Raw genomic sequence first — 22827 nt, forward strand, 5'->3', positions numbered from 1 at the left:
TACAAGGTTGTACACGAAATGGAAATATCACTGCCTCCACAGACACTTCATGTACACATAAACAAGAGGCAGGAAAGAGCTATACAGTGACCACTTAGAAGGAAGGCAAGGGTCTTCCTTTTTGGGCTTTTGGGCCAGTCTTACAGATAGTTCAGTCCCTTCCACATGCTGGTCCTTCAGATAATTCTCCTGTTACCACACAGCTGTCCAGGGCACATGGACCTGAACAGTGTTTCAGGAAGGATAGACTAGGGACACTCATGGGTCTGATCCTCCAATGGCAATGCAGATAACACAACTGCAGTCTTGGGCTGGTGGTATACATCTGTTACTTCAGCATTCAGGAGGCAAGGGCAAGAGGATGGCCACAAGTTCAGAGACAGTCTAGCCTGATCTACATAGTTTGAGTTCTTGGTCACCAAAGACCCTGTGTTTAAAAAAACAAAATGAGCCTGCTGGGCGGTGGTGCTGCAGGCCTTTAGTCCCAGCACTTGGGAGGCAGAGGCAGGTGGAGCTCTGAGTTTGAGGTCACCTTGGTCTACAGAAGAGTTCCAGGAGAGCCAGGGTGACACAGAAACCCTGTCTCAACTTCCCCAGTCCTCCAAACATAAAAAAGAAAAAAAAAGAAACACCCGAAAAACAGGCTTAGCTGTTTTGAAAAAAAACTAGGCCATGGTGGCACATACCTATACCAGCTCTCAGGAGGAAGCAGAAGGCAATTTTGAGGCCAGGCTGGACTATAAAGCAAGGTCTATTTCAAAACAATCTAACAACAACAACAAAAAGACAAACCACAATACACACACAACAACAGCAACAACAACAAAAAAATCCCAAACAATCCATGGCTGACTTCCATTTGAGACAGGGTCTCATATAGCCCAGGCTGGTCTCAAACTCCTGAGCCTCCCACCTCCACTTCTCAAGTGCTGGAATTTTTAGTATGCAACACCATGCCTGTCTCTCCTCCTGTAGGAAAATATATAAAGGTTTATACATATATAAAAATATATATACAGGTTTCTGCCCCTAAACCAAGGCTTAAGATTGTAATAACTATCAACTGGAATCATATGAAACTGAAGTCAAAACAGTTTTAAAAAGACAGGTCGGGAGGTGGGATAGGGACCAGGTTGAGAAGTCTGGAAGAGTTGGAGATGGGGAGAAGCAGGGCAATTAAAATACACCGTATACATATATGAAAATTCCTAATACATTAAAATATATTTTACAACGTCATATGCCAGGCCTAGCAGCACACACTTGAGATTTCAGTTATTTCATGGGGAGCTCGGGTGGAGGGGATTGATTCCAAAACAAGTTCTGTCTGAGCTAGAGTGAACTAGCCTTCAAAATTTAGCAAGCCTCAGTCTTAAAATGAAAAAGGGCTAGTGAGATGGTTTTGTAGGTAAAAGTAGAAGTTCTTGCCATGCAAGCTGACTACTTGAGTCCAGTCCAAAGACCCCATGTACATAGGGAAGGAAAGAATGGGTTCCATAATGTTTGTCCCACCTCCCACATCATAAACACACAGTAGTAAATAAAAATTTTAAAATATGGCTTTATGGTATGGCATTTGCCCACCATGTGTGAGGCTCTAGGTTCAATTCCCAGAACCTAAAAGTAAAGTAAAGGTAGCAGAGGAGAATGTGTCTTCAAACAAAAGCCAGTTTAATGACCATAAGAACAGACAGAAAGACTGGGGATGGAGTGGAGCACTCCTATGAAGCCTCTCTCACTCTTACTGGTTTTCTCACTTTCATGTAAAACATTTGCTCTGTTCAGTCACCATCTCCTTCTATTGCTTAGGGTCTTAGCTGGGGTCATCCCGGTGAGTTCTTGGGCATTTTTCTAGAGCCTGGATTCTTGCTAGCTCCAAAATGGCTTCCTCAATCAAGATATCTCCTAGCTCTCATATCTGTCCTTCCTCCATCTCGACTATCCCATTCCTTTAAGTTCTCCTCAATCCCTCCTTCTCCCCTCCTTCCTACCCCCATCCCCCTGCTCTTAAATTTTTATCTGATTCCAATTTCCAGGAGGGTCTATAAATGCTTTTCTTTGGGTTCACCTTATTACTTAGTTTCTCTAAGTAATCTCTAAGGATCATGAACTATAGGCTCGATGCCCTTTGTTTATGGCTAGAACCCTGCAGTCAGACTGATGATTATCTTAAATATCACCATAGAACATTCATCCAACAACAGAACAGAGGCAATGACCTACATCGGAGCACTGGACTGAGCTCCCAAGATCTAGTTGAAAAGAGTGGAAGGGCTAGGAGACATTTCCCATCTATGGCTCATTTTTGGAATAAAGCCTGATTAACTGAAAAAAAAAAAAAGAAATAAAAGAGTGGAAGGAGTGAAAAGTATGAGCAAGGAATTCAAGACCAGGAGGGGTTCATCCACTGAGACAGTTTGCTTGAGCTAATGGTAGCTCACCAGCTCCAACTGGACTGGGAGTGAACGAGCATGGGAACAACCAAGCCTCTTTGAAGGGGGTTGACAGCTGGGGCAGACCGAGGGGCCATTGATAGTGACACTGGGATTTGTCTCTACTGCATGTACTGGCTTCTTGGGATCCTAGTCCCTTTGGATGTAAACCTTGCTCAACATAGATGTAGTAGGGAGGGCCTTGGACTTTCCACAGGGCGAGGTGCATGGCCCTCTTTTAGGATTGGAGGGGGTGGGGTGAGAGGGTCTGTGGAGAGAGAGGGAGAGGAGTGGGAGGAGGGGAGGGAGGGGGAATTTGGATTGGTAATTTTTTAAGTAATAATATAATAAATTAATTTTAAAAAGTATTTGCTCTGAAAAAAAAAACAAAAGAACTCAAGAGGTTTAAGAAGACTAACACCCCTTGGTATAGCTTTCTGGAAGGTCAGGTTTAAGAAATAATTTTTGTTAATGAATTTTTTTTTTCGTGAAGGAGGAAGAGTGGCAAGTTTGTGAGGCTAGGGTGCCTTTCAATCAAGTACCCACAGACAGGACGGCACTGACTCACCAGCAAATCCTGCAGCTGAGAAGCCGGATGCTGCTGCTTTCCCAGCCTCGGTTTCTCTATGATAAGTGAAGGCACGTAGTCCAAGACAGTGCAGCACTAAATTCTAGGAATATCGAGCAGAGCACACAGCTCAGCTCCCAGCGCCTAGCTTCCCACCTATCTGGTCACCATACCCTTCTCTCAGCCTTGGCAGCACTCTCTGCTGCGCTGACCTCAGCTAGTTCACAGCAGCTCCCTCTGGGCCTAATCTCAGAATGTGGGAAGTAGAGGCAGGTGAATCAGAAGTTCAAAATCAGTCTTAACTATTCTTTGAGTTTACAGTTAGCTTGGGCTAAATTATGAGACCTTACCTCGAAAACAAACAGAAAAGCAGAGAGATTGTTTAGTGGCTAAAAGCACTTAATGCACAGCTTTGTGGGCTTAAGCCTAGATTCTAATACTGTAACAAGCTGGACAAGATCTCATGTGCCACTGTAACACCAGTATAGCTGGGGGCAGGGCAATGGGCACTGATAGGGCTTGCTGGCTGCCAGACGAGCTGGAAAGTGAGAACTCTTTCAGGGAGAGACCTTTCCTCAAAGGAATAATGCAGAGTGTGATAGATGAACACAATGTTCTTTGGACTTCATGCTTGGGCACAGGTACAGGTACCTCCCCCTGCCACTTGCACCTACACCACACCCATATACTACATTCACACATTTTGGGGTGTGGGGGAGGTTGGAAAATCAGGCACTACCATACCAAGTCCAGTTCTAAGTACTAGGAGGTAGAGACAGGAAGGTCAGGAATTCAACAAGGTCATCTTGACTATGTACAATTCAAGACCAGCCTGGGCTATATGATATCCTGTCTCAAAATCCAAACATACAAAACCTTCCATCTCCCAGGTTAAGTTCTTGCCTTCAGCAAATTCTCCTAAAAGTCAACACAGAAGGCTGAAGCAAGAGTTCCAGGCCAGCCTGTGTTACATAGTGAACCTAGGTCTCATAAAAACACCCCACAAACAAACACACATCACCAACACAGAGATAGCACCAGTACTCAACTGAACTGTCAGGGCTCTGAGCTATTGCTTTGTTGCTGCTATTGAGACAGAGTCTGTCCTCAGGCTCAAAATCCTACATCAGCCCCCCAAGGACTGGGATTATGCCTGGATTCTGAGTTCTTTTAAGTATAATGACATTCCTTTTCTATTAGGCTAGATCATGGCTTATCTGCCTGGCCACTAGTCAAAGAACCAGTTCTGTTTCTGCTTTCTCCCTAGTTCCTGTTTCTGCTTTCTCCCTAGTTCCTGTTTCTGCTTTCTCCCTAGTTCCTGTTTTATTTTCTATCACTTGCCACTGAATTAACTATCTGGCCTATGACCATACCTGAATGAGCACTGTATTCTTTTTTTTTTTTTTAAATTTTTATTTATTATGTATACAATATTCTGTCTGTGTATATGCCTGCAGGCCAGAAGGGGGCACCAGACCTCATTACCGATGGTTGTGAGCCACCATGTGGTTGCTGGGAATTGAACTCAGGACCTTTGGAAGAGCAGGCAATGCTCTTAACCGCTGAGCCACCTCTCCAGCCCGAGCACTGTATTCTTATACACTTGTATCTACAACCGGGTGGTGAAATTTCTTTTGCTATTTATTTATTTGCTGTTGAAGAGTGAACCCAAGGCCTGTCAGAATTAAATCTCTAGACCCCTCCATCGGTATTAACTGGTTTTTAGTGTTCATGAATATCATTTGCTCACAAAATTATTTTTAAAGCATGGTGTGGTGACACACGACAACTGTTATTACGTTTGAGGCCAAGGCAGGAAGGCTATGTGTGTGTGGGAACAACCAACCTAGTTTAGGAATGCTGTACAGGTTAAGAACACTTCTTGTCAGAACTGACATAGCAACACTATTTTCTGTTTTTTTTAACCCCCCCCCCCCCGTGTGTGTGTGTGTGTGTGTGTAAGCCCTTTCAAAGGATTGTTTATCTGTGGGGGAGGGAAGGAGGAAAGGATAGGGGAAAGAGAAAAATGAGTATTAACAGGTAAGCATACATCATGTATACAGAGGTCAGAAGACAAAGCTGAGGAGTTGGTTCTCTCCTGATACCTTGTTTTTTTGAGGGAGGGTCTTACTTCTGCTGCTGTGCTGTATAACTGAGTTCCTGGTCAATTGTGTCTTTACTTCCTTATCTTGTTATAGGAGCTCTAGGATTACAGACACTGAGTCCCCACATCTGGGGTTGAAAGGAACTGTAAGAGAAGTGCTTTCCACCTGCTTGGCCATCTCGCTGCACTATGCCCCACACTGGTCTGGAACTCACAGCAATTCTATCTCAGCCTCCACAGTGAACCAGTAAGCCCAGCTAGAGTCCACAGTTTTAACCACTACAAAGAGCCCAGGCCCTCTGTAGACTGCCATTGCTTGTTTACACCCACCAAGCTTGAGGATGAAGATTTCATAAGTCGGGCTTCTCCTATTGAATTCTTGGGATCTGCCAAACAGAGGCAGCTAAGCAAACATTCAGAGAAAACCCTCTGGCCTGCCTGGACAGAGGGTGGGCAGAACTACGAAGCTCATTAGCTAGACCAAGTCACTTCCTGAATCTAGTTATACCATGCTTAACTTAGTTTCACTAGTGTCACATTAATACTTAAGCATGTAGTCATATTTTTTGCTATCCAATTATATTCAAACTCTATTCCCTTCAACAAAGTCACTGCCAACTAAAAGTTACTTCAATACAATGTAATGACCATGTAAGAAGTGAAAAGTAAAAGAAAAAAAAGTAAAAAAAAAAGAAAAGTGAAAAGTAACTAAAGTAACTACAAACTCAAAAAACAGGGCACTCAGACATATGCTTGTAATCCCAGCTATACAAGACATAAGGATTCCGAGGTCAAGATCAGCCTGAACAACTTAGCCAAGATCCCATCTCAAAAAGAAAAAAGGGGCCTGCAGAGATGGATTCATTGATTAAGAGCACATGCTGCTCTTCCAGAGGACCTAAGTTTAGTTCCCAGCATCCATACAAGGGAGTTCACAATTACATGCAAACTCCAGCTCCAGCAGGAACTGAATGTCTCTGGCCTTCATTGGTACCTGCATATACCTGCAGACACATAAAATTTAAAAAACTGTTCAAAGCCCTGGGTTTGATCTTGATACCAAACACATACAAAACCAAATTCTAAGAAGTCTTGTAGGTGTTTTCCTGGAAAGTGATACCCTCATGGACAAGGTGGCAGTACAGAAAGAAAAGGCAGACAGGAGGACAGTGTAGAATCATTCTGCTTACTGGCTCTTGGGTAAAGGGAAATTGCCTCTCTGGGCTTCATCTTTTTCCTCTGTAGAATGGGGGTGATACTATATTTTTCATAGGTGACTGCAGGACTTAAATAAGCTGGCGTGTGAAATCCTAACATGACAATCAGGAGGCAATCAAGAAATACCACCCCTCTCACCACCTCAAGATAGGATAGAGTTCAGGCTTCTTTCAGACTTACCTTGTAGCCAAGAATGGAGTCAGTTCTCTCCTGCTACTATGTAGGTCCTGGGAATAAGACTCAAGTCCTCAGGCTTAGTGGCAAGAGTCTTTACCCAATGAACCATCTCAAAAGCCCTGACCTCTGACTTTGAACTTCTGATGCCTCCACCTCCAAAGCCCTGGGATTACAAGCATGTACCACAATGGCCAGTTTATATAGTGCTAGGGATTGAACCCAGGGGCTTCATCTATGCCCTATGTACTCTGACAGCTGAGCTACAGCAGCCCCTGGAGATTATTCTCTGTAAGGCTAGAATGAATAAACACTGAACATGTTTCTTTCAGAACAACTAATGATACCTGAGAGCTCATTAGAGAATGCCAAATCCTGGTCCCACCTCTGAGGTAGTGAATCATATTCTGTAGTAAAAAGATGCCTTGGTGGTTCACGCACAAAGTTGAGGTGTTAAGCTAAGCTTAACATCTGGATGCTATCTGAAGACAGAGGTTAAGTGCCAGACAGCACTGTAGGAAAGAGTAGGAAAGGGCAGAAGAAAAATAAATAAAAGCTGTTCAGAAATAGTAATTTGGGCAAGGCATGGTGGTGGATACTTCTAACTCCATCACCTGGGTGATGTAAGCAGAAGGTTCATGAATTCAAGGTCAGTCTTGGTTACATGGATGACAATATTGATAGCGAAGAGACAGAGAGGGTATGTGAGAGAGAGAGAGAGACAGACACAGACTTACTGACCACCTTAAAGGACTATAAAAGGCTAAGTTTCCCTACCCTTGGAAGGGCAGTTAGGAAGAGAAAAACTATGAACAGTATTGTAAGGTGCTATAATAAGCACAGATGCCCAGGGAGGATGTGATACCAGTTCTAGGATCTTCACAGAAGAGTAATATGCTAATTTTTCAAGGGCATCAAGAGGTGGACACTCGTCTAGATATCACTGAACATGAGGAAAACAAAGCCTTCATTCTTAATCTCCTCTACTTGTAAACCATCTCTCCCCACATCTGGCTATGGAGTTCTAAAATGCAGAACGTGGAAATTCTGATTTAGAAGGCCTAAGTGGATCTTAGAATCTGTACTCATCATTTGTACGCAGGTGTTACTGATGAAAAGCACTAACATCCTTACAAGTCCCAAAAGTCCACACTCCTTGGTAGTAATCAAGATGCTACACCAAGTTAACCATAGAGGCTCACACCTGTAATCTCAGCACTTGGGAGGCTGAGGCAGAGAGTTAAGATCAGCTAGGCCTACAGTGTCTCAAAGCAAACAAAACAGGAGAAGGGCAGGAAATGGAAAGGTGAGAAAAGGAAGAAAGGAAGGGGTGAAAGGAAGGAAGGACAAGGAGAAGAGAAGGAAAAGGCAGGGGAAAGGAAAAGTAAAAGCCTATTCAAAAGTTGTCCCTAAGAACTCTGGGGATACACTGTCAACCTCCCAAACCCTTTTGCACAGGCTTTCCATCATGAAGTTGTCTCAAACACACCAGACAGGATTAGCCATTCTCCATTTGCCTACAGCAGCACTTCTCAACACTGACCACACATGAATTACTTAGATATGCTGTGATTTTTGACCCCCTGGCTCTAGAGCCCCAAAGTCCTTGCTTCTCCCTAGGTCTTGGTCTAATGGCATTGCTTTGAGGACAGGAGCCTATCCATCACCCTTCATCCACAGGGCCAAGCTTACATAGTGGCTCCTGGAACTTCCTTAAGATAAACAGCAAGCAGGGAACTTAGGTGAAGAAACTGGAAGCAAACATGGAGTCTCAGTGTTGTGACAAAGAACCATTACCCTTTACTGACTATCTAATGAAAGACTCCTGTACCAGGTGTTTCAAGTCTCCTCTGCTGTGAACTGTTAACCTATGTAAAGCACTCAAGCCTGTGTAAGACCTTAGTGTACCAGGTAGCTCTTATTTTTAATTCTTAATGCAAACACATCAGACTTGTATTAGTACCATTTATCAGGGACTGCACTAGTCACTTTTCTAGAAATTTAATTAGTCTTTGCAAGCCTTAATTATGATGAGGCTTGGAATTACCAATGAAATCCTAAGGACAAAGAAGATGAATAACTTGCCTAGGGTTAGTTACATAGTCAGAAAATGGACAACCAGGATGTTAACTCAAGCAGTGTGACTTTAGACCTTAAGTTCTTAAAACATACACATGGCAAACACTTTTAAGCCTGTTTTGAAAGCTGGGCATGGCGGCATAAGCCTGTAATGCCAGCACTTAGGTGGTGGAGGCAGGAGGATCAGAAGTTAGAGATCATTCTGTTGGCTACACAAAGAGCCCATGGCCAATTCAGGCTACGATACCCTACCTCAATAAAATACAGTCTATCTTGATATGTTATCATTCCTTCTAACTACGCCAACTAAAGACAAAGATGGCACTGAGGTTGTCTCAGGGAAGTGAAGTATTGTGTTGGTTATCTTAGGTCAATAAAGTCAAATATGAAAGAGAAATCCAGTGCTATGACTCCACTTCTCATGCTATGTCGCACTACCCTGTCAGTCAAACTCAAAGTCATAAGTAAACAAAGATGCCAGCAACTAAACACCACCTGGGAAAGCGAGCATGCCCTGCCCAGTTTCCTGACCCTGGAGATGAGCTTCTCAGGTCTACCAGACATGCACACTATGGTCACAGGATGCTCACGTGTCTTTCTCTTTCTCAGAACTCTCATACTCCAGGAATACGATGTGGCGGGGGTAGTGGCCGCAGATATCACCATTCACATTTGGAATCACGCTGAAACAGTAGTCGCGGCCAAATAGCTCCAGACATCTCTTCTCAATGCGTTCAACCTGCATAGAGAAGGAGACTTGAGCATGAAGAAGATTCTTGGGATCTGAGGTCATGAGAATTAAGTGGCCCATGAACAAAGAGGCCACTGGAAGTGACAAGTACTTTTGTGATTATCATTCAATGTTGGAAAGAAACATGATGCTGGGCCATAGGCCCTTCTATGTTAACTCACGTTATATGCTCCAGAAAGGTATCTAAACCTATCATCCACGCTGTATGTAAGACTATGTGTAGACAGCCCGGCGGTGGTGGCACACGCTTTAATCCCAGCACTCGGGAGGCAGATGCCTGGGGGATCTGTGAGTTCAAGACCAGTTTGGTCTACACAGTGAGTTCCAGGGCAGTCAAAGCTGTACAAAGAAACCCTATCTTGAAAACACACACACACACACACACACACACACACACATACACACACACACGCAGTATGTAGTCAACACTGGAGAGAGTCCACCATTCATAAGATGTAAAAATTCTTTCTAGATGTAGTGATACATGCCTGTTATCCTGGCACTACGAAGGCTGAAGCGGGAGGGTTAAGAATTCAAGGCCAAGCTGGGCTACATAGTGAGTCTTTGTCTCAAAAAACAAGGCAGCAATAACTCTAGCTTTAGGTTACTATAAGAGCATTAACACATTCCATTTCTTTGACACTAGATCCTCTCCTGTTCTACAGCCCCAAGCTAATAATATTTGAAGCTCTTGTCAGTCAGACCTGGTGGGGCACGCCTGTAATCCTAGTACATAGGATGCTGAGGCAGGGGGGATGCCAAATTCAAAGCCAGTCTAGGATATGTGTGTGTGTGTGTGTGTATCAAGACCATGTCTCAATAACTCTTACAAAAATAAAGCAGCTCTAGTCAGCAAAATAAAAGCTGCAGACAGCTGGCTCCTTCCCTACCATCTGCTTATAATACTGAAGGCAAGGTTCCCTCTAAAGTTACTACTTTTGTTCACAGTTCAGAGAAAAGCCCACTAAAAGAAAAGCTTACAACATGTAATATATCAACAACTTTGCAAGACACCATGATGCCTGGAGCAGTATTAGGATCAGCTATGTGAAAAGGTTTAGCTTGTAAAACTCAAATCTTCAGACATTAAGAGGGTGGTGGGATCCGTCAAAATCACATACCTCCTGCAAGCAATCAAAGAGTCTCCTTGACATCAGGTGTGATGGTTCACACCTGTAAGCAGTACTTGGGAGGCCAAGGCAAGAGGATCATTGTTACAAGCCATCCTGGAATACATAATGAATGTGAGGCCAAGCCAGGGCCCCAGAGAAAGACCATGTCTCTTTTCAGGCAAGATTGGTGATGTATCTCATCTGGTAGAGTTCTTGTCTGGGATGCATAAAAACCTGTGTTCAATCTCTAGCATCATATAAACCAAGCATGAAGGTGCACACCTGTAACCCCAGCAGTTGGGAAGTGGAGACAGGAGGATCAGGAGCGCACAACTTGGTTTTGGATATATAACAAATTTAAGACCTATCTGAACACACACACATTACAAATTCTAGGGTCTGACCACCAGAAATTGTGACTTAAGAGAATTTAAGACTAAGAAACTTTTGTGTTTAAGTAGCACCCCAAACGATACCAATTATAATCTGAAAGGTACTTAGCTAATCTGGAGAGATACAACCCCATCATTACTGATCTTTCCTAGCTTACCCCTGAGACTAATAGAAGATGCCATCTACAGCATGTCCCAGCCCCTAGGTAACCTCTGGAGCCAAACCAGTTTATGGCCCAGGATAGACCAATAAGTAAACGAAATGACAAAGCTGCCACACTGAAATTGAGAAGGGGTAGGGTCTACCAGTGTGCAGAGGTATGTCTCAATCAAACCAGGAGCTTTCAACGCCTGGTAATTAGAACAAAGGGAAATTCCGGGGGTGGGGGGGTGCAACAGAAACTTCTTTCTGATAAAAGGAACAGAAAGGGAATGTGGGTTGTCTTCTTGTTCTACAGGAAAGGAAAGGGAAGGGCCTAAGCCATGCTGGCACCTTATAAGGAGGCGACTAACTCAGCTGCTCTCTGGGCTCCTGCTTTGATCTCTGGGCTGGAGGAATCTCTCTTCCATTTTTACTTTGATTTTAGAGGTTTTTATTAACTGTTTGCAACCCCTTCTAGGCTCATAAAGGGTAGTAATTTTCCCTATTTCCTACTGTCTAACCTTTGCCCCTGGCCCGCAGCTCCGACCCTTGACCTCCAAACCCCTTGTCTAAAGTATCCCCCCCCCAAACAAAACAAAAGAGTCTTGGTACTCTCTTTGGTGTTAAGCCGGACCCTTACTCTCCGAGTCCACATCCTGGATAAGTTCCTCCTCTATGCCTCCCCAGGGAGGTCCCTTCCCGCTTTCCTCCCATCCCTGACTGTAGTCTTCCCTCAGTAACTCAGGCCTGGGACCAGTTCCAGGACGCTGCACCTCTGGGGCTCACCTTAGAGCCGCCAGTCCCGCCGCCGTCCTTGGCCCGGTACTGAGTCCGGGAGAACTCCTCCAGCAGCTCCCCAAGCCCCGGCTCCTGAGGCGGCGGGTTGCCCGAAGAGGCGGTGGACCCCGCCGAGGCGGCGGCGGCGGCCCGAGCGCCCGCCATGCCCAACCTCGCGTCCCCTCAGGGCTCCTTCACCAGGCCCATGGCACCTGAGCCTCGGACTCCAGCTCTAAAAACCTCCTGAACCGCCTCAGCCGCCGCCTTCTTCTTCCACTTCCGGCCCCGCCCCACCTCTCCGGATGTTTACTCCTGCGTCGGCCAATCAGATCCCGAGTTCGTGCCCGGCCCACAGGTTCCCCGGCCCACCCCTGACGCGGAGGGATCCAAGTGGTCTCACAGCGGGGACCGCGCTCCGCCCAAGGGGTTTCCCCGGGGGAAGCCGGGCTAAACCATTGCGGCTGCGGAGGGGCGGCGGCGGGAACCATAGGAAGGAAGCGGAGAGAGCAAAGAAACGACTATGCTGGCAGCCAGGACAAAAACTGCAGGTATTCAGACAGCGTTTCAAAACGGCACCTGTCTTCCACTGCTGCTCTAGACGTCTCTGCGAAGACAGCGCGGTCTATCATCTTCCTATTGAGGAAGGTGTCTGAGAACTGCCTCATTTTTTTTTCTTTAAAAGGATTTTCTAGCTCTTGACAGGGGGCAGACGCCAGAGGATGAGGCAAGAGGATCACCAGTTTGAGACCAGCGTGGACTACACCTTTAAAAAATAAATAAAATAAACTATTTCAAATATTTGCAAAAATATAGATAATAGAATAATCTTCCCTCAATTTTCTATTAGCTGCTCCCATCATTAATAAACATATGCCAATCTTCCGCTCAATTCTCTCCTGTCCAGAGATTTGTTTTATTTGTATTTTTGTTACTGTTTTGTCTGTTTTGTTTGTTCTGGGGAATTATTTTAAAGCAAATATCAGCCATTAATTTCATTAGTGAACACATACGTATGTGTTTCTAATAGATCAGGGTTTTGTTTTGTTTTCCCAGCAAAATAACTGCAAGGCTATTTATGTCATAACATTCTCTCTCTGTGTGTGTGTATGTGTCTCTCCCTCTCCTTACTCTATAGTCTAGGTTAGTTGAAGCCCATTATATTGCCCAGATGGTTGCCTTCAACTTTCAATCTTCCTGCCTCAGCCTCCTGAATGTTAACAGGCATACGCCATCACTCCGCTAACAACATAACCAAATGTGTTTCTAATGCTCAGTCTGTGCGTTACTTCCTCAGTCTCACAGTTGTAATTCTTGTATAAAACAAATGTTTTGTTGGTTTTTTTAGACATGGTCTTATGTCTCCCAGATTGGCTTCAAACTTGTATCCAGGCTGGAGTCGTGGCTCAGCAGTTAAGAGGGCATGCTCTTGCAGAGAATCAGAGTTCAATTCCCAGCACCCATGTAACTTGGTTTACAACAGCCTGTAATTCTAGCTCCAAAGGGATCCAGTGCACTTTTCTGGACTCTGATGATATCTACATTCACCTATGCATATACCCATTTGCAGGGCGCACATATACATATAATCAAAAATAAAATAAATCTTTAAAAATTGTGGTCTAGCTAAGGTTGGCCTTGAATTCCTGACTCACCTGCCTTCACGTTCCCTGTGCTGAGTATCTCAAATGTCAGTCCAAAATCTTAGAATTGATAATCTCAGGAAATGTCTATCCCCAGGTATCAATTTTTGGAGAGAAAGGGTTATGACCTGAGGTAAAATTGCCCATTTGACTATCAGTTACACAGTTGTCAAAGGTGACTGTCAGCCAGACCCTTAGTTAAGATATAGCTTATGCTCTAAGAGAAAGTTCAAAATGAAATTAATGCTATCAAAACATAGTAACTTAGTTAACAGAGTATCTTAATTTTACTCATTTTCTTAAATTTGTAAGGATCTAAGAGAAACACAAATCACAAGCCCTGCTGATTGTTAGTTTCTCCTCACCCCCAACTAGGTGATCTCTATCCTGATTTCTAATACTGTAAATTAATTTAGACTATTTGGTGCCTTAGTCAAATAGAACCAAAATATGTTCAGTTTTGTTTTTAATCACTTGTCTTCTACATCGTGATGGTTATTCTTGGCTACCAGCTTGGGAAAGGGACCATCAGTTGGGTAGTTGCCTCCATCAAATTGGCCTGTGACCATGTCTGTGGGGCATTTTCTTGATTGCTAATTGATGGAGAAGAGTTTCGCCTACTGTGGGAGGTGCTGACCTTTGGTAGGTAGTGCTGAGCTGTGTAGGAAGGCAGGCTGAGCAAGTCATGGGGAGCAAGCAGGTAAGCAGTGTTACTCCATGGTCTCTGCTTCGGTTCCTGCCTCCAGGTTCTTGCTTGAGTTTCTGTCCTAATGTCCTTCAATGATGGACTGTGACGTAGAAGTGCAAGCCTGATAAATTCCTTCTCAAGTTGCTTTTGATTAGAGTGGTTTTTTATTGTGGCAACAGAAAACTAATTAGACGAATGTCTTTAAGATTTATCTAGCTGGTCACAATGGCATACACCTGTGACTGCAGCCTTTGGAAAGCTGAGGCAAAGGATAAATGAAAGTTCAAGGCCAGCTGAGCTACAGTGTAAACCTATGTCTCAAAATATTTGTTACTGTGAGCTATTTTGTAGATATTTTTCGTAAAACATGCATATCTTAGGCAATATATATATAGATATACATATATACATATAGCCAAAAACATATCATATATATATACATATATATTCATCTCACCAGTTCCACTTTTAATAATTCTGATGAAAATGTAGTGATATCTTATTGGGCTTTAAAAAAAATCCATCCTTTCTCCCTCCATCCCTCCCTTCTTCCATTCCACAGGGTCTCATATAGCCGAGGATGGCCTCAAGCTCCCTATTAGCTGAGGATCCCCTTAACCTTTTCTGCTTCTACCACTCGAGTAGATTCAGGCATGCAGTTCTAGAGTCCTTTGTGGGTCTAGCCTAAGATTCGAGCGTGATAGGCCAACCCCCTACCGACTGAGCTCCCCCCAACTCCTCTTTTCTTTTAATTTTGGAGACAGAATCACACTGTATTACCCAGACTGGCCATAGACTCTGCAGCTCTAGGACTCACCCTACCTTAGTACCTCAATAAGGATTGAATCTGATCCAAGATTAAGTTTATTTATTAATGTATAGAATACATACCCATGAATACACCCACTTTAATTGTACCTGTGAAGGACTGCTGCCAAATCATAAATTCCTTACCCCAAGACATTGAACATTTATATCGTCCCAAAAGTCACTCCCCATCTGCCAGTCGGTCTCACTCATCTCCACCCCCAGACGCCCACTGATTCGCTTTTTGTCACTAGAAGTTCCTATAAATGGAACCAGACAACGTGTCCTCTCCTGCATCTGGCTTCTTGGGCAGAGTTAATTTTGGCTTTAATTTGCATATCCCTGATTAATGAAGCTGATCACCTTTTCCATATTTATTGCTGATTTGAATATTCTCTCTTGGGTGCTTGTAAACATCTTTTGCCCATTTTTCTTTCTTCCTCCTCCTCCATCTCCCTACCCCCTTCATTTTGTTTTGTTTCTTTTGGGATCATGGGCATAGACTCAGTATGTGTCCCAGATTGGCCTGGAATTCACTATGTAGTCCAGGTTAGCATATGCCTATCACTCCAGCATTCTGGAGGCCGAGGCAACGGGACCTGAGAGTTATGGCCTGCCTGGAATACCCAGTGAGTTGCAGGCTAGCACTCAGGTGCCTCTATGTCTAGTTCTCACTGTTTTCTAAAATTGACTTAAAAATATTTTTGAAAGGGGAGGGGTCCCATGAATATCACGCTGGCATCAAACTCACTGTCTCTCTGAGGATGACCTTGAACTCCTGGTCCTCTGACCTCCACTGCTGCACCTGTTCTTCAGTCCTGGGGATGGAACCCAGGACTTCCTACAAGTGAGGCAAGCACTCTGCCAATGGAACTACGTCCAGCTGTGAAATTTTGTAGTTAGTGTAAAATAGAAGTAAAGGGAATTTCTTTTTTCCAAGTTTTTTGTTTTGGTTTGTTTTTGTTTTTGTTTGTTTGTTTTTTGGACAAGTTGCTCCACCATTCCTGTCCCCAGGGATCTTTCTCGATTTCTATCTATTCTATCTATTCTGTGAGTTGTACAAATCTGTCCCAGGACCTGGTTCTTTCTGTAACTAACATCAAGCAGCTCCTTTTATCTTAAAGGTGCTTCAATATCAAACGTTTTATTTTAATATTTTTTTACAAGACTACCTAATCGATTCAAAGAGATTTATTTAAAAAGTATCACCTTTGTTGTCAGTCACGGGTGACCTCTGCTTAAAATGATCACTTTGCATAGGCTCTTTTCTCTCATTAAGAGTCAAACAGGGCCAGGCGGTGGTGGCGCACACCTTTAATCCCAGCACTCAGGAGGCAGAGGCAGGAAGATCTCTGTGACTTTGAAGCCAGCCTGGTCTACAAGAGCTAGTTCCAGGACAGGCTCCAAAGCTGCAAAGAAACCCAGTCTTGAAAATCTAAAATAAATAAATAATAAAAGGGTCAAACAAGGAACAGTGCATGGCCTCTCACTTACAGTTCCAACCCTTGAGAGACTGAGACAGGAGGATTGCTCTGATTTTCACTCCAGCCTGATGTGGGATTTCCCTCTGTATGCTGTGATTATCACTGATTAATAAAGAAACTGCTTTGGACCTATAGCAAGGCATAACTTAGCCAAGCGAGGAAAACTGAATGCTGGGAGAGAGAAGGCGGAATCAGAGAAAAGCCATGTAGCCCCACCAGAAACAGACTCCTGAATTTATACGGTAAGCCCCAGCCTCATGGTGATACACAGAGTAATAGAAATGGGTTAAATTAATATGTAAGAATTAGCAAAAAGAAGCTAGAGCTAATAGGCCAAGCAGTGATTTAATTAATACAGTTTCTGTGTAATTATTTTGGGTGTGGGCAGCTGGGACAAACAAGCAGCCTTCCTCCAGCACCAGCCTGGGCTACAGAATGAGTTTCAGGACAACCTGGGCTACAGAATGAGACTCTCTTAAAATTAATTTCAGACATGCCTTTCCTTTAGAGCCTTACCCTTTGTATCAGGCACCATATTAATGCCCAGCAAGAACTAGACTGACACTCACAGCTTCCTTCTAAGAAAGGAGTGAAAGTAGCTGAGAAAGATGCTGGACCTGGAACACAGACAAGAATATTGTGGCCTTTGAGCAGCAAATGCATTGTATCTCTTAAGTCCCCAGGGCTTTGTGAAAGAATGGCTCGTCTGCAAGTATTTCTACTGGTACTTTCCCAGTGAGAATGGCCAGCATCTCTGAACCTACCTCCACCTGACTCCACACTGCACCTGCTACCCTGCGCTGAAGCCATTCTAAGATTGACAGGCCTGGTCCAAAGGGTTGGAGAACAAGAACCTTGGAGGCTCACCAGAGGGGAAACTCCAGATATCTACTGAGGGGGTGCTGTGTCCCTGAGCCTGACAGGAAAGACTAGGCTGTTCAGAGGTACATCTGCCATGTTCATGACCAGATCCTAATGCTAGAGAGGATTATTTTGTGCTTCATAAACTTGTATCCAGAAAAAAATGTTATTGTTTGCTGCTAATGATTTAGAGGCAAGGTCTTACTCTGTAGCTCAGGTTGGCCTCAGCCTTGAGCAGATTCTACTGCTTTTGTCCTGGGATTACAGGTGTGAACCACCAGTGTTAAAAGTTCTCAGCACATAAAGCTTAATTAATCAAATAAAACACAGCAATGAAAACCCAGTGAGTGTGATGGTGTGCACCTGTAATCCAGCATCCATGAGGCTGAGGCAGAAAGATGAAGAGTTTCGGGCCAGCCTTGGCTACATAGCAAGCTACTATCTGGAAAAATGCCAAACAAGGTTTGAACTTGCATTCAGTGTATCTCCCAAATTTCCAACTCAATTTTCAAACATTCTCATTCTCCTTCAGTTTTAGGTGTTTTTGTTTTGCTTCATTGTTCTGAGATAGTCTCATGTTCTCTAGGCTAGACTCAACTCCCAAAGTAGCCAACAACAACCTTGAACTTCCAACCTGCCTGTCTCTGCCTCCTGAAAGCTGGAATTACAGGCTTACATTATCATTTTTTATGTGGTTCTGGGATCAAGGCCAGGATTCTGTGCATACTAAGCAATCACTTACTAAGCGAGCTACAGCCCTAACCTCTTCTTCCCTCCCTCCCTCTCTTCCTCCTTCCTTCCCTTCATTCCTTCCTTCTTGCCTGCCCTCCCTCCCTCCTTCCTTTCTTTATTTCTGTATGTATGTGATGTTTGCATCCTGTGAGTTTCTCTATCTTTTGCAGAGTCCATAAAGCAAATGTTTTCATTAGAGGAGCAGCGCATGGGATGGTGACCTGGGCCAGGATTTCCCAAGTGTGATGCATCTACCCACTGTCTTACACTCTATTTCTAATGTTGATCATGAGACTCAGGTGCTCTTAGTTTGATTCAGCCCTTTGAAAGTTCTCCATTATTAGCTCATTACCAATAATACAAAATCAAAATGGGCCTGGAAGGATAGCTCAGCGTCTAGTTGCTTGACACAGACCTGATGGCCTGAGTTTAATCCCCAGGACCCACATACTAGGAGAGAACCAACTTCAGGAAGTTGCCCTCTGACCTCCACATGCACCAGGGCAGACACACATAACTAGATCAATGGGGAAAATGTTTATTTTATTTTATTTTTTTGGTTTTTTGTTTGTTTGTTTTGTTTGTTTTTTGAGACAGGGTCTCACTTTGTAGTTCTGACTGTCCTTGAACTCACTATGTAGACCAGGCTAGCCTCAACGTTCTGTCGCAGAAATTTACTTACCTCTGCCCTCCCAGTGCTGACCTTAAAGGCATTCACTACTATGCCTGAAGAAAAAAAAAATGTCCTTTTTTAAAAAGTCAAAATGGCCAGGTGGTGGTGGCACACGCCTTTAATCCCAGCACTTGGGAGGCAGAAGCAGGTGGATCTCTGTGAGGTCGAGGCCAGCCTGGTCTACAAGAGCAAGTTCCAGGACAGGCTCTAAAGCTACAGAGAAACCCTGTCTCAAAACAACAACAACAACAACAAAATGTCAAAGTGGTTGCAGACTGGTCAACATAGTCTTAGAGATTTTCCTGGCAGGGGTAAACTCAAGGTGGGATTGCTGGCACTGTGTGACTGAACCTGCGATTTTCAAGATCCCGTCCATTCTGCACCTGCATAAAACTGTCTTTGCTTGGGGCTGGAGAGATGGCTCAGAGGTTAAGAGCATTGCCTGCTCTTCCAAAGGTCCCGAATTCAATTCCCAGCAACCACATGGTGGCTCACAACCATCTGTAATGAGGTCTGGTGCCCTCTTCTGGCCTGCAGGCATACACACAGACAGAATATTGTATACTAAATAAAAACAAATATTTTTTAAAAACCCTGTCTTGGGGCTGGAGAGATGGCTCAGAGGTTAAGAGCACTGCCTGCTCTTCCAAAGGTCCTGAGTTCAATTCCCAGCAACCACATGATGGCTCACAACCATCTGTAATGAGGTCTGGTGCCCTCTTCTGGCCTGCAGGCATACACACAGACAGAATATTGTGTACATAATAAATAGATAAATATTAAAAAAAATAAATAAATAAAAACCCTGTCTTTGCTTTTATCTGCCCGCTGATTATATTGTCTCATGTGTTTATCAGCTTCCCCCCCCCAGTTATTTTATGTTTAATTACATGTCTGTGCATGTCTCTGTGTACATGTACACATGAGTGTAGTGCACTTGAAGGCTGAAGAGGGTGCTGCATCCCCTGGAGCTGAGTTGACAGGTGGTTGTGAGGTCCAGATATGGGCTCTAAGAACTAAATTTAGGTCTTCCGCAAGAGCAGTAAGTGCTCTTAACTGCTGAGCCATCTCTCTTGCCCAGTAACTGTCGTCAATACAGCCTCCCTCTGGATTAATGGCTTCTTGAGAAGTCACAAAGTTGTGGTATTCTAATTATGCCACGTTTGTATATGTGCTAACATAATTCACCTTTAAAGAACAACTCCGGGGCAGGGGCGGGCAGGGGCAATGAGATGGGTCAGTGGTAAAAGTGCTTGCAGAGAAAGCCTGGCTACCTGCATTTAGTCCCTGGGACCCATGCAAAGATGGACGGAGAGGAAAGAACCATCTCCTCAAAATTGTTCTCTCCACACGTAAATCAGGCTACACATGTGTGCACATGCATGTGCACATGCGCTTACTCAAAAACCCAATTTTTTATCAACTCTTTGACCACTCTGAAATATTAAATCATTAAGACAGGATTAAAAATTTGACTCCTCTCCCTTTACTTAACCGCTTTTGCAGTATAACTTTCTTAGTTATTGTTCTTTTGCACCATTATCAGTGCAACTCTTATAAAAGAAAGCATTTAATTGGGAGCTTCTTTACAGTTTCAGAGGGTGAGTCCATCAGCATGGCAGGAAGCAGACAGGCATGGCACTGGAGCGGTAGCTGAGAGTTCTCATCCTGATACACAGGCAGCAGGCAGAGAGGGAATGGGGGAAGGGGAGAGAGAGAGAGAGAGAGAGAGAGAGAGGGTTCCCCTCTTTTGAAACCTCAAAGCCCACCTCCAGTGACACACCTTCTAACAAGGTCATACCTTCTAATCCTTCTCAACTTTCCACCAACAGGGAACCAAGCATTCAATATGTGAGTCTTTGAGGGTCATTCTCATTCAAAGCACTGCAATAACCAACAAAGATTTGCTTTGTTTTGTTGAGTCAGAGTCTCTCACTCTGTAGCCCAGGCTATCCTGGAACTCACTATATAGCCTAAACTGGCCTCACACCTACCGTAATCCTCCTGCTTCAGTGATCTGAGTAGTGGAATTACAGCCATGAGCCACCACACCTGGTTAAGACTTTATTATTATTTTTAGCGTCATTATAAATTGACAGATTTGGAATGGGTGGTATGTATTTGAATCATGTCCTTGTTTTAGTTGTAAACTTGACATGGCCAGGGATCGAGGGTGTCTCAACTGAGCAAATTCCCAGATCAGATTGGCTTGTGGCTGTGTCTGGTGAGCGATGGACTTGATTGATGACTGACTGTGGGCAGTCCTTTGAAAGTGCTGTATGGAAACCTATGACTATAGGAAAAATATATAGTTTAAATGGAGCTGCCCTATAATGGGGGAATAATGCCTCCCCAGCCACCATTGACTGCAAATAAAATGTCCCGGGCCAAGTATGGGTTTTGAGTTATTGGTCAGTGGGGTCCCATTGATCTTCCTCTGAATGTTATAGCCTATTGCCATTGTTCTTGGTGGTTCTCCATAATCTGATGCTAAGACCCTATTGTTGAAGACACTACACATCTGAGTCATAGGACATGGAGAAATAAGTCTAGTACCAAGAAGCTTCATTTCTATGAACTAGCTTTCATAGTTGTGGTGGTTGGAACGACAGGGATTGGCACTATAAGGAGTTGTGGCCTTGTTAGGATAGGTGTGGCCTTGTTGGAGGTAATGTATCACTAGGCAAGCCAGGCCCAGGTCTGCCAATCCAGATGTAGAACTCTCAGCTCCTTCTCCAACACCATGTCTGTCTGTGGGCGGCCATGTTTTCTGGTGTGATGATAATGAACTAAACCTCTGAACCAGTAAGCCAGTCACAATTAAATATCTTCTCCTATGAGCTTCCATGGTCATGATGTCTCTTCACATCAATAGAAACCCTAACTATGACAATAGTGCTGGAAAGTTCTATGTCTGCTTCAGGGAGAGAAAAGCCATCACCAGTCTTACCAGCTGTGAGTTCTGTAAGCTATAACGACTGGCCTGGCAAGATGTACCCACTGGTACAATAGTGGCAGAGATGTTATGGGAGTCACCAAGCATGTTCTAATTGGAATTAAAGCTCACTCTGTAAGATGGGCCACATGCATGGTACTGTTGACTGGGCCAAAACCTCATGGCTGACTAGGTCATAGATCTTAGGGGAGAAGCTAACGCTATTATTTTGGTAAATTGACATCGTAATAAACTGCCTCCTATGTCCTTATCTTTATACCCACAGATAAGTGTCTCCCTGAGCCTTCATCATAGAAGCCTTTTTTAAAGTTGCCCACAACCAGTCAACATTCAGAGAATCAAAGAATGTGGAGCTCTCAGATCTAAATGCGACACCTGTGTCCTATCGGCTCTCCCCAAGGCTCAGGGATCATGTAGGACTGGAAAGACGGTAAGAGCAGATCAGTGTTTAATGGGCACGGTAGCGTAGGTGTACTCATGAACTCACAATGACTGGGACTCCACACACAAGACCTGCACAAGATCAAGCCAGCTCTCTCTCTGATGGCTACTGGGAAAGGAACAGTTATTTTTCTTCAGGGAATGTGGACCTGAGAGGCTATTCATGATCCAGTAGATGGTTCCATATCCATGCACATTCTGGTACCCTAGATAACTCAATGGGTATTAAATAAAGGAAGGGGGGAGCACATGAAGTTTGGAGGGAAAGTATGGGATAGGGGAGAAATTGGAAGGGTGGGAATGGGGACAGATTTAATCTGACTAAGTTATGTACATAAATGAGGATTAAATAAAAAACAGGGTTTCTCTGTAGCTTTGGAGCCTGTCCTGAAACTAGCCCTCGTCGACCAGTCTGGCCTCAAACTCAGAGATCTGCCTGTCGCTGCCTCCTGAGTGCTGGGATTAAAGGCATGTGCCACCACCACCCGGCTAAATAAAATAGTTCTTTATATTAAAAAAAAAAGCAGGAAAAGTTTGTTGGGTTCAAAAATTCAGAGCTCTCATCCTTGGTTGGTTGGCCCATTGCTTCTGATCCTGTGGTAAGGCGATACACCACGGTGGGAGCCATGGCAGGAATCCTCAACTCCAGACAAGCAAAGAAAGAGACCAGTGGTCCAAGGGCCCCTTTACAATGATGTAAGAGCTGGAGCTAGCCCCTCCTCTCTAAACTTTCATTGCTTCTAGTAGTGCAAGCTGAAGACCAAGCTTGGGGTAGCCCTTGGTTGAAATGTACCCA

The 22827-nt window shown here is 44.1% G+C and overlaps 1 protein-coding gene across 3 annotated transcripts in view; it reads right to left on the reverse strand.

Annotated features, from left to right (window-relative positions):
* Mtmr14 (myotubularin related protein 14) overlaps positions 1-12020 on the reverse strand; it is a 46014-nt gene extending 33994 nt beyond the window's left edge. For all 3 annotated transcript variants that reach the window (XM_048438572.3, XM_048438571.3, XM_085686838.2), the window contains exons 1-2: positions 11759-12020; positions 9166-9314 (exon numbers count right to left, since the gene is read on the reverse strand). In XM_048438572.3, coding sequence (XP_048294529.1) covers positions 9166-9314; positions 11759-11914 — 305 coding nt within the window. In that variant the 5' untranslated portion in view covers positions 11915-12020. The remainder of the gene's footprint in view (positions 1-9165; positions 9315-11758) is intronic.
* Positions 12021-22827: the final 10807 nt, after the last annotated feature.

Source organism: Myodes glareolus, chromosome 3, assembly GCF_982192425.1.
Source record: "Myodes glareolus chromosome 3, mMyoGla1.1, whole genome shotgun sequence".
NCBI classification, from domain to species: domain Eukaryota; kingdom Metazoa; phylum Chordata; class Mammalia; order Rodentia; family Cricetidae; genus Myodes; species Myodes glareolus.